Source organism: Coregonus clupeaformis, chromosome 1 (assembly GCF_020615455.1).
Source record: "Coregonus clupeaformis isolate EN_2021a chromosome 1, ASM2061545v1, whole genome shotgun sequence".
Taxonomy (NCBI): Eukaryota; Metazoa; Chordata; class Actinopteri; order Salmoniformes; family Salmonidae; genus Coregonus; species Coregonus clupeaformis.
The window spans coordinates 84,789,439-84,803,840 of record NC_059192.1 but is presented as its reverse complement, the minus strand read 5'-3'; the positions used below and the strand labels follow the sequence as shown (position 1 = coordinate 84,803,840).

The 14,402-nt window shown below is 43.4% G+C and overlaps 1 protein-coding gene across 1 annotated transcript in view; it reads right to left on the bottom strand.

Moving 5' to 3' along the window:
* The window catches only part of LOC121568083 (syntaxin-binding protein 4-like), a 70,653-nt gene that overhangs the window by 9,331 nt on the left and 46,920 nt on the right, over window positions 1–14,402 (bottom strand). The window contains exons 13-14 of the mRNA XM_041878699.2: window positions 8,175–8,291; window positions 7,361–7,410 (exon numbers count right to left, since the gene is read on the bottom strand). Of these exons, the coding sequence (XP_041734633.2) occupies window positions 7,361–7,410; window positions 8,175–8,291 (167 nt within the window). The remainder of the gene's footprint in view (window positions 1–7,360; window positions 7,411–8,174; window positions 8,292–14,402) is intronic.

Here is a 14,402-nt window from a genome sequence, read left to right as displayed (position 1 = left end):
GAGCTATACTTGAGCATGTTGGAGGAGTGGGAGATGAGAGGAGAACTCTACTAATGGGCTCTGCTGTCTGCAGGGTCCCTCATTACAGACATACCCACTGACATAGGTCATGCTGAGGTGTCTTGGTCAAGCACACGCATACACACACACAGACAGGAGTAGGCACGCAGACACAAATGTACAAGCACACACAATGATAGATGAAGACACACATATACACGAGGGAAATCTACAGGAGGTCTTAGAGACTGGAGCTAGTTAGAGACTGCTAACAAGGTCCACTCGCGTGCGCACACACACACGAGGGAAGCTACAGGAGGTCTCACAAATTAGGTCTTAATAGATACACTGCTTAGGGCTGATGGGACTGCCATTACACATAAGAACATACTATATTTTTAACTTCACTGAACGATATACTGAAAAGGTCTAAGGAAAAACTGTCTGTTTTAAAACAGGATAAGCTTGTATACTTTCTTTAAAATTTGAAGTGGGTAAGATTGGTCTGAGAGCTCTGCTGTGTCTGACAACCTGTTGCTACTAGCAACAAGTTAAATGGCACGTCGTCTTTTGTCACCACACCAAATTTCCTGCCCTTACGGAAAAACCACATGAATTTCATATGTGATCACGTGTGAACATGTGATCTCATGTGATCACGTGACAACACGTGAAGCAACATGTGATAACCTACAATTACACATAACAACATGTGAGCACATGTGAGAACATGATCTCATGTGAAATGAATGTGAAATAAATGTGATGACATGGGGATGCAAAATGTCAACGTGATACTTGTCTAACAGAACACAGAGGGTGTTCTTTAATGGAAGCCTCTCAAACTTAATCCAGGTAGAATCAGGAATTCCCCAGGGCAGCTGTTTAGGCCCCTTACGTTTTTCCATCTTTACTAACGACATGCCACTGGCTTTGAGTAAAGCCAGTGTGTCTATGTATGCGGATGACTCAACACTATACACGTCAGCTGCTACAGCAACTGAAATAACTGCAACACTTAATAAAGAGTTGCAGTTAGTTTCGGAATGGGTGGCAAGGAATAAGTCCAAATATTTCCAAATCTAAAAGCATTGTATTTGGGTCAAATCATTCACTAAACCCTAAACCTCAACTACATCTCGTAATGAATAATGTGGAAATTGAGCAAGTTGAGGTGACTAAACTGCTTGGAGTAACCCTGGATTGTAAACTGTCATGGTCAAAGCATATTGATACAACAGTAGCTAAGAAGTATGTCCATAACTAAGCGCTGCTCTGCCTTCCTAACAACACTATCAACAAGGCAGGTCCTACAGGCCCTAGTTTTGTCGCACCTATACTACTGTTCAGTAGTGTGGTCAGGTGCCACAAGGAGGGACTTGAGAAAATTGCAGTTGGCTCAGAACAGGGCAGCACGGCTGGCCCTTAAAAGTACACGGAGAGCTAACATTAATGACATGCATGTTAGTCTCTCCTGGCTTAGAGTGGAAGAGAGATTGACTTCATCACTGATTGTTTTTTTAAGAGGTGTAGACAAGCTGAATGTACCGAGCTGTCTGTTTGGAATGCTGGCACACAGCTCGGACACCCATGCATACCCCACGAGACATGCCACCAGAGGTCCAGAACAGACTATGGGAAACGCACAGTACTACATAGAGCCATGACTACATGGAACTCTATTCCACATCATGTAACTCAGTCAAGCAGTAAAATCAGATTTAAAAAACAGATAAAACTACACTTTATGGAACAGCGCAGACTGTGAAGAGACACACACACACACACAGGCACACACACAGCATTCGCAAACACATGCTAACACACGCACTCTACACACACACATTTTAATATTGTTATTTTGCTGTATTATTGATTTTGTATTGTAAATATGTTATGGTAGAGTAGTGTGTAATAAGGTGTTGTGTTATGTATTGTTTTATTGTATGTCAATTGTGGTTGGACCCCAGGAAGAGTAGCTGCTGCCTTGGCAGCCGCTAATGGGGATCCGTAATAAATACAAATACAAATATTCCTCCAATGACGACATCCTCCCAGCAGCTAGCTAGCAAGCTAACGTTAGGCTCCATGTTTTTAGCTTGCTAAATAAATAGCTAGCTGCATAAATAGATACGCTAGGACAGGGCTGTCAAACTCAATCAGCGCACGGCCATTTTGAAAAACAACAAATTCACGGGCCATTGTTTTATTAGAAAAAATATGTCCCTTTATAATGTCCACTTATGTACATAGGATGCTGTATATAGCATTTTAACATACTAAAACAAAATAAAATAACATTCGTCCATCCTTTGCTGCTATGCTTGCAGATGTGCATAATATGCTGCGACCCTAATCAAAAAGTATTTAACAACTCCAAATAACAAAAACTTAGCTATAGGTTAAACATGTTTTAAATTTTTTTGCACCGCATGGATCACCGTTTTTCTCTCTCAGAACGATCTTCTTGACCCTAATCAATCAGACTTCAAGACGGGTCACTCAACTGAAACTGCTCTTCTCTTTGTCACGGAGGCTCTCCGCACTGCCAGAGCTGACGCTCTCTCCTCTGTTCTCATCCTCCTAGGTTTTATCCTCTGCCTTCGACACAGTGAACCATCAGATCCTCCTCTCCACCCTCAGGGCTGGGCGTCTCAGGCTCTGCACACTCTTGGATTGCATCCTACCTGGCAGGCCACTCCTACCAGGTGACGTGGAGAGGATCTGTGTCTGCACCACATATTCTCACTACTGGTGTCCCCCAGGGCTCGGTTCTAGGCCCTCTCCTCTTCTCGCTATACATCAAGTGACTTGGCTCCGTCATATCCTCACATGGTCTCTCCTATCATTGCTATGCGGATGACACTCAACTACTTTTCTCCGCCCCCCCTTCTGACACCCAGGTGGCGACACACATCTCTGCAGATATATCAGCTTGTATGTCGGCCCACCACCTCAAGCTCAACCTCGACAAGATAGAGCTGCTCTTCCTCCTGGGGAAGGCCTGCCAGCTGAAAGACCTCTCCATCACGGTTGACAACTCCACAGTGTCACCCTCCCAGAGTGCAAAGAACCTTGGCGTGACCCTGGACAACACCCTGTTGTTCTCGGAAAACATCAAAGTAGTGACTCGCTCCTTCAGGTTCATGCTCTACAACATCCGTAGAGTACGACCCTACCTCACACAGAAAGCGGCGCAGGTCCTAATCCAGGCACTTGTCAACTCACCGTCTGGACTACTGCAACTCGCTGTTGGCTGGGCTCCCCGCTTGTGCCATCAAACCCCTGTAACTTAACCTGGCGGGCTGCAGCGTTCTGGATTTCAACCTTCCCAAGTTCTCCCATGTCACCCCGCTCCTCCGCACACTCCACTGGCTTCCAGTCGAAGCGGGCATCCACCACAACAGTGTTTCCCAACCCTGGTCCTTGAGTACCCCCAACAGTACACATTTTCATTGTATCCCTGGACAAGCACACCTGATTCAACTTGTCAACTAATCATCAAGACCTCAATGAGTTGAATGAGCTACAACAAAAATGTGTACTGTTGGGGGTACTGGAGGACTGGAGTTGGGAAACCCTGCACTACAAGACCATGGTGCTTGCCTACAGAGCAGCAAGATGAACTGCCCCTCCCTACCTTCAGGCTATGCTCAAACCCTACACCCTAACCTGAGCACTCCTCCTCTGGTCTCTTGGCCCTCCCACCCCTACAGGAGGGCAGCTCCCGCTCAGTCCAGTCCAAGCTGTTCTTGTCCTGGCACCCCAATGGTGGAACCAGCTTCCCCTTGAAGCTAGGACAGCAGAGTCAAGTCACTTGGCTCAGTCACCTCACCTTTCTGGTAGAAATAGTTATAAATTGTTGAAGTTTAGTCACTTTTGAGGACACAAGCTCAAGTACACAGTACAAATATGATAAAAATATGAAACTATTAAATATTTGATATGATGTATTTCCTATTCACCAAAACTGTATGAATAAGGCTTGAAATAACTTCTTTTTTCTAAATGTAGTATAATACATTTATAAAATGATTAACTATAACATTCCACCTTGCTTATAACTGTAAAATACATATTTGTATATTTAGTGTTAGAGAAAATGTGCATATTTTCGAAAGGTCTCTCTTGATCAAAACGGCTGCCTCAAATCAAATCGTATTTGTCACATGCGCCGAATACAACAGGTGTAGACCTTACAGTGAAATGCTTACTTACAAGCCCTTAACCAACAATACAGTTTTAAGAAAGAATACCAAGATGTAATTAAAGGATAAAAAAAATAAAAAAAACAATTCATAAACAAATACAATATAAAATAATACGAAATAAAAGTAACAAATAATTAAAGAGCAGATTTTGGTTTTCACTGAATCTCCATTTGGATATTTCACAGCCTCCATCGCTGTGAACATCTTACGGAGCTGTAGCTTGGCTTCCTGAACTCGTTAGGAACTCGACTTTCATCTCATATTAATCTTGTCCATCTATGACCAACAGAACGTTTTATTTGTTTGAAAACTATGAATTATTTTAGATTACTGGCTATACTGTATGAGCAAAAAAGATTATCATTAGCACTCACCTCAGTTGAGCTAACATTTCCCCAGCCTAATCGCTACCAAATTTCCAAATGGAGATTCAGTGAAAACCAAAATCTGATATTGATTGATTTATCTAGACGAGTCCCCCACGATTGTCTCAAAGCGGCGCGATTGCACTGTCCCAATCAAAATGGTGCTGAAATGATATAATCTAGGTGACCACACTACCATTGCTTTAAATTAGTATAGCGGTTGGATATGACTTTGGGAGTTTGAGTATAAGCAATAATTTGATACATGCCTTCAACTGCATTAACCTACTGTATTCCATTATTTCACCAAGTTGTTTTCCTCTCTGCGCCTTTTCTAGGCCCAATGGCTGTTTCGTCATCTCCTCACTCCGCTCCCTCCCGCCTCCACCGCGTTGTTCTTAACACCAGTTTATAGAAATCTGGCTTTTTTTCAAGTTCGGGCTCATTTAATTTCTGTGATGTCGGACCAGGGCTCGGGCTTCAGCTCACCTGGCTTTGGTCGGACGGGGATGGAATTTTCAGTTCAGTTGAGAACTGCATTCGGGTCTCGTGTGCAGTCCGGCAGTCTCAATTATGCATGTGCCTTGAACTTTGTGTTAAGTAAATACGCTAGGCTAAAGGCTTCCATGCGACAACCTGTTTGGATAATGTGCTATTTAAGTGTTTTGCCAATCTGATGATGCTCATGTTGTGTATTTTGTGCAATTGCATTAGTGCGACATTGGGGGAAAATGTTGTAATTTCCCGGGTCTTGTAATTACATTTTTCGTGAAATGTGAAGAGTGGTCCCGGGACAGTCCCAGGATCCCGGTTACTGGTGTTAATCCCTAGTGTGGATTTACAGTATGTTCTTGGTAACAAATCACCATCTTGTGCACTCTAGACCAAATATTAATGCACTCCAGACCAAAAGGTTGTAAATTCAAATCCCGAGAGCATTTCTGCACATTAGATTCTATCTGATCTGCGCTAGCAGACATCAGGGACTATCCAAATAGCCTGGTTTTGAAGGAGAGAGGTAATCTCCTCTCTCAAGACAGGCGCTTGGACCTCGGAGACCATTGACGTAATGATGCTACGAAAAGGAGGAGGACGCACAGCGAACTGCAGACCCGTACCCCCTCGTCACCGTCCTTATCACCCATGGTGAAACTGTGCATGCCTGCCACTGGACTGAGCACACTGCCAGTCTCCCATATGTCATCTTCCGAAGGGGCAGAGTGCCACCCTGAGGACTGGGATGATTCGTTCATGCTTGTTTTCATATCCACCACTCTCGAGAACCGTGTGTCTGAATGTGGGGCAGGAACTGTGTTTATTATGCCCACACCTGGACGATACAACACTCTCGATACCCATGAACACTGAGGAACCTTGGGTTGTAACAATGTGCTTTCGTGGTACCGCTGTTCTGATAACTGGACCACACCGGGTTCGGGGACCTCTGCAACCAGTAACTTCCCCCATTGACCGAGCCACTTGGGAGCACTGTAAATGCCACAGTAAATGCTTGGGGAGGAGGGCCCTGAAAACACGCACCCTCCCCCGGCCTCCAGTTAGGGTCACGAGGTCTGCTTCTTGCCCCGCGCCGCGGAATAATCCACTTTCACCCCGCTCTCCTTCGACCCAGCACAGTGTTTTTGCCAAGATGTCTGCCGCTGCCCAGAAGCACCAATACGGTCAGAAAACGCCTCTGGCCTGGAACCTTTCCATTACGCCTCAGAAACTGCCAAGCCACCCCTGCGAAGGACTTTTGTTTGTCCTTGAAACAGGCCTGTAAGGACTCCATAGCCGAGCCAAACAACCTTGTTGGTGAAACTGGCTCATCCAAATACATCCGCCTGTCCCTCTCAGGAATCCAGGACAACGTCAACTAGAGGTGGCGCTGAGCCTCCATACTTTTCCACACAGCCAGGATAGCACAGCAGGACAGACACAGCACAAAATCAGCCGTAGCATGGATTTTGTCGAAAAGCTCTGAAGTTGGCTTCCCCACCTCCATGGTCTTATTCAGTTCCTGCAGCAAATCGATATGATACATCTGCAGCATTGTGACCACATTCAACGACCGGGCCATCACACCCTTTGCCTGGTACACTTTGTCCAGCTGATCCGCCGAGAACTGGCACTGTTTATTCGGAAGCACAGTGCTAGGATTAGCCCCTTTGTTAGCCTCTGGAGCTAAGTAACTTGCCAGCTTTCCATCCATTGGCGGTGTGCAAACGAGCCCTGTCTCCTCCATACCCTCTACATTCATGAACTCGCCATAACCTGATAGCACCAGCCTGGCTGATTGAGGGGAATCCCAGGTCGCCTTTAGCTCATCGGCGAAATCTTTAAACAGGGGTAAGTGACGCTTCACCGCTGCAGGGACATGAGGTAAATACCTACCCCCAAACCTGGCAGAACTCCGCTGCGGGGGAGAAGATGACCAATCCACCCCAAGGTGATCTGCCGCCCCACGACACAGCTCCATCAAAGGCGCATTAACCACAAATGGTTCAATCTCCCCCGCCGAATGCAAAAAAAACATTGTTTCCCATGGAAAATCCACATCATCACATGTGAAGTGTTCCAAAAACACATGTACAAAACATGTGGAAATGTCACGTGAAATCATGTGATTTTCCACATGTGAAATCATGTGGGTTTTTCGTAAGGGTGTATACACTGTGAATTAATTAGATTCTCTGAAAGATAGCCCACTCTTGAAGAAAGAAGTACGGAAGCAGACATGATTCCCTCTCTATTCATTAGAAAACTGTGCACAATACACATTCTTACCTATAGCTCTTCACGGGACCTTGGTTTTCAATGAGGAAGTCTTGGACATTCTGAATGGGAATGAATGAAAAGATCAGTATTATTTGAGTTGATAGATGCGTCTCAAATGGCACTCTATTTCCTATATGGTGTACAACTTTTAACCAGGGCCGATACATAGGGCTCTGGTCAAAAGTGGTGTACTATATAGGGAATAGGGCGCCATTTGGGACGCATCTGATAAGACCGCTTTTCTGTACACTACAAACCTATTTATCAGACCTGGGTTCAAATACTATTAAGGTATTTCAATTACTTTCACATACATTTCAAAGTAAATATTTGGATTTTAATATTTTGAAATATAGTTGGAAAGTATTGGCATGTATTTGAAAATCCTCAAATACACAGACAAGTGTATTTTCAAATACAAATATTAAAATACTCCCATGCATTTAAACCCAGGTCTGTTTGGTTCTAGGGGTATTTGCAATGTTTTTGGAAACAAGTATTTGAAAATTCAGCTACATTATTTGAAAATACTCAAATACACCAGAAAATAAGTCTTTAAAAATACAAATCCTTAAATAAGCATGTATTTCAACCCAGGTCTGCTATTTATAAACTTGTCATTATTCAGAGATGTAAATGCTCATTTCAGTTTGTCTTTATATTTCATTATTTTATTTTTGAGGATGTGAATGATCTGAATTCAAATCTGTTTCTCCTTCTCAAATCTGTTTCTCTTCACACATTGTAGCCTACATATGAAGTAATGTTCTTCGAGAAAGATTTAGTTTTGACATTCAGTAATCACAGTACACACATACAGTACCTCCACGAAGTTGAGCAGTTTACCCATGGACACCTCAAAGCCCTTTTTAATCCCCTCGTTCTTCCGTAGTTGACACTCCAGAACGGCCACTCTCTTCTTCAGCTCCTCCGCCTCATCCTATCAGGAAGGACAACAACACAGGGATGACTAGGTCAGCAGCATTGATTTTACTGAATGGCCTGCATCTGTATGGGTTTTCATTCATAAGTTGAAAGATTGGTTGTATTTTTAATAGGGCACGCTTTTATTTAAATTTTTTGATTAATCGCATTGTCTGAAAGCGTTCAAAATACACTGAAAACATCCAAAATGTATACAGCTAAAAACAACAATGCGAAGTCAAAACAAGTTGACATTGAGGTTAAAGAAAGTGTGCTTTATCAATTTACCAGATTTTGCTAACTGTTACTTTGGACAGCATCAAGGCGTCAATATTTTTGCAATGCTTTTTGTATAACAAATCTTGAATTACAGCTCAATTTGAGATAATTCTGAATTTGTGATTCATCCTGGGATTAACAGCCCAAATTTTCAATAACGTTACATATTTTCAATGAAGTGTCATTCATTGATGATAGTTTATTTTAAAACTATAGCAAAAGTTTCTATTGACTTTTCTGTGACTGCCAAAAGTGTGATACTTCTGTTTCATTTATTTATAAATTATCACACACTTTTCCCATTGACTCAGAGTACTATGTACAGTGGCTTGCGAAAGTATTCACCCCCCTTGGCATTTTTCCAATTTTGTTGAATTTTGGGGGGGGGGGGGAGTTGTATCATTTGATTTACACAACATGCCTACCACTTTAAAAATGCAACATATTTTTTGGGGTGAAACAAACAAGAAATAAGATAAGCTTGACACATCTAGCCACTGGGATTTTTGCCCATTCTTCAAGGCAAAACTGCTCCAGCTCCTTCAAGTTGGATGGGTTCCGCTGGTGTACAGCAATCTTTAAGTCATACCACAGATTCTCAATTGGATTGAGGTCTGGGCTTTGACTAGGCCATTCCAAGACATTTAAATGTTTCCCCTTAAATCACTCAAGTGTTGCTTTAGCAGTATGCTTAGGGTCATTGTCCTGCTGGAAGGTGAACCTCTGTCCCAGTCTCAAATCTCTGGAAGACTGAAACAGGTTTCCCTCAAGAATTTCCCTGTATTTAGCGCCATCCATCATTCCTTCAATTTTGACCAGTTTCCCATTCCCTGCTGATGGAAAAACATCCCCACAGCATGATGCTGCCACCACCATGCTTCACTGTGGGGATGGTGTTCTCGGGGTGATGAGAGGTGTTGGGTTTGCGCCAGACATTTTTTTTTTTGCGCCAGGCGTTTTCCTTGATGGTCAAAAAGCCCAATTTTAGTCTTATCTGACCAGAGTACCTTCTTTCATTTGTTTGGGGAGTCTCCTACATGCCTTTTGGCAAACACCAAACGTCTTTGCTTAATTTTTTCTGTAAGCAATGGCTTTTTTCTGGCCACTCTTCCGTAAAGCCCAGCTCTGTGGAGTGTATGGCTTAAAGTGGTCCTATGGTCAGATACTCTAATCTCCGCTGTGGAGCTTTGCAGCTCCTTCAGGGTTATCTTTGGTCTCTTTGTTGCCTCTCTGATTAATGCCCTCCTTGCCTGGTCCGTGAGTTTTGGTGGGCAGCCCTCTCTTGGCAGGTTTGTTTGTTGTGGTGCCATATTCTTTCCATTTTTTAATAATGGATTTAATGGTGCTCCGTGGGATGTTCAAAGTTTCTGATATTTTTTTATAACCCAACCCTGATCTGTACTTCTCCACAACTTTGTCCCTGACCTGTTTGGAGAGCTCCTTGGTCTTCATGGTGACGCTTGCTTGGTGATGCCCCTTGCTTAGTGGTGTTGCAGACTCTGGGTCCTTTCAGAACAGGTGTATATATACTGAGATCATGTGACACTTAGATTGCACACAGGCAGACTTTATCTAATTATGTGACTTCTGGTTGCACCAGATGTTATTTAGGGGCTTCATAGCAAAGGGGGTGAATACATATGCACGCACTACTTTTCCATTATTTATTTTACAGGTTGTAATACAACAAAATAGGAAAAACGCCAAGGGGGATGAATAATTTTGCAAGGCACTGTAGGCTACGTGCCAAAAGTGCAACTGGTGATATAATCATGGTTCAGGTACAGGTCTCCCGAACAGGATGGAGAAAACCTGGAACGGATTCACAGACAAGATGATTGGGGATCTGGTGCGGACTCACAGTATGGAAGGGTGGGGAGTGACAGGAGAGAGAGGGAAAGCAAGGGGGAGAAGGAATTAAGAATGATGGGAGGGGTCTAAACTTATTTTACTCACACAGTGAAGCAGTAAATCCTGCAGACTCGGACAGGGAGAGGGGGGAAATCAGGAGCAGAGTTTTCTCAGCACAGGAGAGAGGGAGGCACCTGGAACGGACTCACACGGGGAGGAAAGGAAGGAACCAGGAGCAGGGTCCAGCAGGGTTTGGGTGGGCTCGACACACTGGATGACAGGATGGACAGAAGGAAATACAGATAAATGGAAGGAAGGGAGAGGAAGGTACTACTTCCTATGAAGACAGGGGAAGTGAGAGAGAGAGAGAGAGAGAGAGAGAGAGAGAGAGAGAGAGAGAGAGAGAGAGAGAGAGAGAGAGAGAGAGAGAGAGAGAGAGAGAGAGAGAGAGAGAGAGAGAGAAATAAAGTCATTGTCATCCTACAAGAAACATGGTATAGAGGAGACGGACCCACTGGTTGCCCTCTAGGTTACAGAGAGCTGGTAGTCCTATCCACCAAACTACCAGCTGTGAAACAGGGAAGGGACTCAGGGGGTATGCTAATTTGGTATAGAGCAGACCTAACTCACCCTATTAAATTAATCAAAACAGGAACATTTTACATTTGGCCATAAATTCAAAAGGAAATTATCTCAACAGAGAAAAATGTCCTCCTGTGTGCTACCTATATGCCCCCACTAGAATCCCCATACTTTAATGAAGACAGCTTTTCCATCCTGGAGGGGGAAATTATTCATTTCTAGACAATCATTCATTTCATTTCTGGTCCTCTGTAGCTCAGCTGGTAGAGCACGGCGCTTGTAACGCCAAGGTAGTGGGTTCGATCCCCGGGACCACCCATACACAAAAAAAATAAACATGTATGCACGCATGACTGTAAGTCGCTTTGGATAAAAGCATCTGCTAAATGGCATATTATTATTATATTATAGACCCAGGGACATGTACTAGTCTGTGGCGACCTAAATGCCAGAACTGTACAGGAACCTGACACCCTCAGCACACAGGGGGACAAACACCTACCTGGAGGTGACAGCATTCCCTCCCCCATATGACCCCCTAGGCACAACTACGACAACATAACCAACAAAAACGGGTCACAACTCCTGCAGCTCTGTCGCACACTGGGTATGTACATAGTAAAAGGTAGGCTTTGAGGGGACTCCTATGGAAGGTACACCTATAGCTCATCTCTTGGCAGTAGTACTGTAGACTACTTTATCACTGACCTCAACCCAGAGTCTCTCAGAACGTTCACAGTCAGCCCACTGACACCCCTATTAGACCACAGCAAAATCACAGTCTATTTGAACAGAGCAATACTCAATCATGAGAAATCAAAGAAATGCTATAGATGGAAGGAAAGTAGTGTCGAAACATACCAAAAAACAATTAGGCAACAACAAATTCAATCCCTTTTAGACAACTTCCTGGACAAAACGTTCCACTGTAATAGTGAAGGTGTAAACTTGGCAGTAGAAAACCTAAACAGTATATTTGACCTCTCAGCTTTTCTATCAAATCTAAAAATATCTAACAGAAAACCGAAGAAAAGTAACAACAGTGACAAATGGTTTGATGAAGAATGCAAAAACCTAAGAAAGAAATTGAGAAACCTATCCAACCAAAAACATAGAGACCCAGAAAACCTTAGCCTACGCCTTCACTATGGTGAATCACTAAAACAATACAGAAATACACTACGGAAAAATAAGGAACAGCATGTCAGAAATCAGCTCAATGTAATTGAAGAATCCATAAACTAACCACTTCTGGGAAAATTGGAAAACACTAAACAAACAACAACACGAAGAGCCATCTATCCAAAACGGAGATGTATGGGTAAACCACTTCTCCAATCTTTTTGGTACTATAACAAAGGACAAACAGCAACAAAATATACATGATCAAATGCAAATCTTAGAATCAACCACTAAAGACTACCAGAACCCACTGGATTCTCCAATTACATTGAATGAACTACAGGACAAAATACAAACCCTCCAACCCAAAAAGGCCTGTGGTGTTGATGGTATCCTAAATGAAATGATAAAATATACAGACCACAAATTCCAATTGGCTATACTAAAACTCTTGAACATTTACATTTACATTTACATTTACGTTATTTAGCAGACGCTCTTATCCAGAGCGACTTACAGTTAGTGAATACATATATATATATATATTTACTGGCCCCCCATGGGAATCGAACCCACAACCCTGGCGTTGCAAACGCCATGCTCTATCAACTGAGCTACATCCCTGCCGGCCATTCCCTCCCCTACCCTGGACGACGCTGGGCCAATTGTGCGCCGCCCATGAGTCTCCCGGTCGCGGCCGGCTGCGACAGAGCCTGGATTCGAACCAGGATCTCTAGTGGCACAGTTTGCACTGCGATGCAGTGGCTTAGACCACTGCGCCACTCAGGAGACTCTATCCTTAGCTCAGGAGAACATAATCCTTAGCTCTGGCATCTTCCCCAATATTTGGAACCAAGGACTGATCACCCCAATCCACAAAAGTGGAGACAAATTTGACCCCAATAACTACCGTGGGATATGCGTCAACAGCAACCTTGGGAAAATCCTCTGCATTATCATTAACAGCAGACTAGTTCATTTCCTCAGTGAAAACAATGTACTGAGCAAATGTCAAATTGGCTTTTTACCACATTACCGTACGACAGATCACGTATTCACCCTGCACACCCTTATTGACAAACAAACAAACCAAAACAAAGGCAAAGTCTTCTCATGCTTTGTTGATTTCAAAAAAGCTTTTGACTCAATTTGGCATGAGGGTCTGCTATACAAATTGATGGAAAGTGGGGTTGGGGGAAAAACATACGACATAAAAAAATCCATGTACACAAACAACAAGTGTGTGGTAAAAATTGGCAAAAAACACACACATTTCTTTCCACAGGGCCGTGGGGTGAGACAGGGATGCAGCTTAAGCCCCACCCTCTTCAACATATATATCAACGAATTGGCGAGGGCACTAGAACAATCTGCAGCACCCAGCCTCACCCTACTAGAATCTGAAGTCAAATGTCTACTGTTTGCAGATGATCTGGTGCTTCTGTCACCAACCAAGGAGGGCCTACAGCAGCACCTAGATCTTCTGCACAGATTCTGTCAGACCTGGGCCCTGACAGTAAATCTCAGTAAGACAAAAATAATGGTGTTCCAAAAAAGGTCCAGTTGCCAGGACCACTAAAACAAATTCCATCTAGACACCGTTGCCCTAGAGCACACCAAAAACGATACAAACCTCGGCCTAAACATCAGCGCCACAAATAACTTCCACAAAGCTGTGAACGATCTGAGAGACAAGGCAAGAAGGGCCTTCTATGCCATCAAAAGGAACATAAAATTTGACATACCAATTAGGATCTGGCTAAAAATACTTGAATCAGTTATAGAACCTATTGCCCTTTATGGTTGTGTGGTCTGGGGTCCGCTCACCAACCAAGAATTCACAAAATGGGACAAACACCAAATTGAGACTCTGCATGCAGAATTCTGCAAAAATATCCTCTGTGTACAACGAAAAACACCAAATAATGCATGCAGAGCCGAATTAGGCCGATACCCACCAGTTATCAAAATCCAGAAAAGAGCCATTAAATTCTATAACCACTTAAAAGGAAGCGATTCCAAAACCTTCCATAACAAAGCCATCACCTACAAAGAGATGAACTTGGAGAAGAGTCCCCTAAGTAAGCTGGTCCTGGGGATGTAGCTCAGTTGGTAGAGCATGGCGTTTGCAACGCCAGGGTTGTGGGTTCGATTCCCAAAGGGGGTCCAGTATGAAAAATTAAAACAAAATAATGTATGCACTCACTAACTGTAAGTCGCTCTGGATAAGAGCGTCTGCTAAATGACTAAAATGTAAAAAAATGTAAATGTCCTGGGGCTCTGTTCACAAACA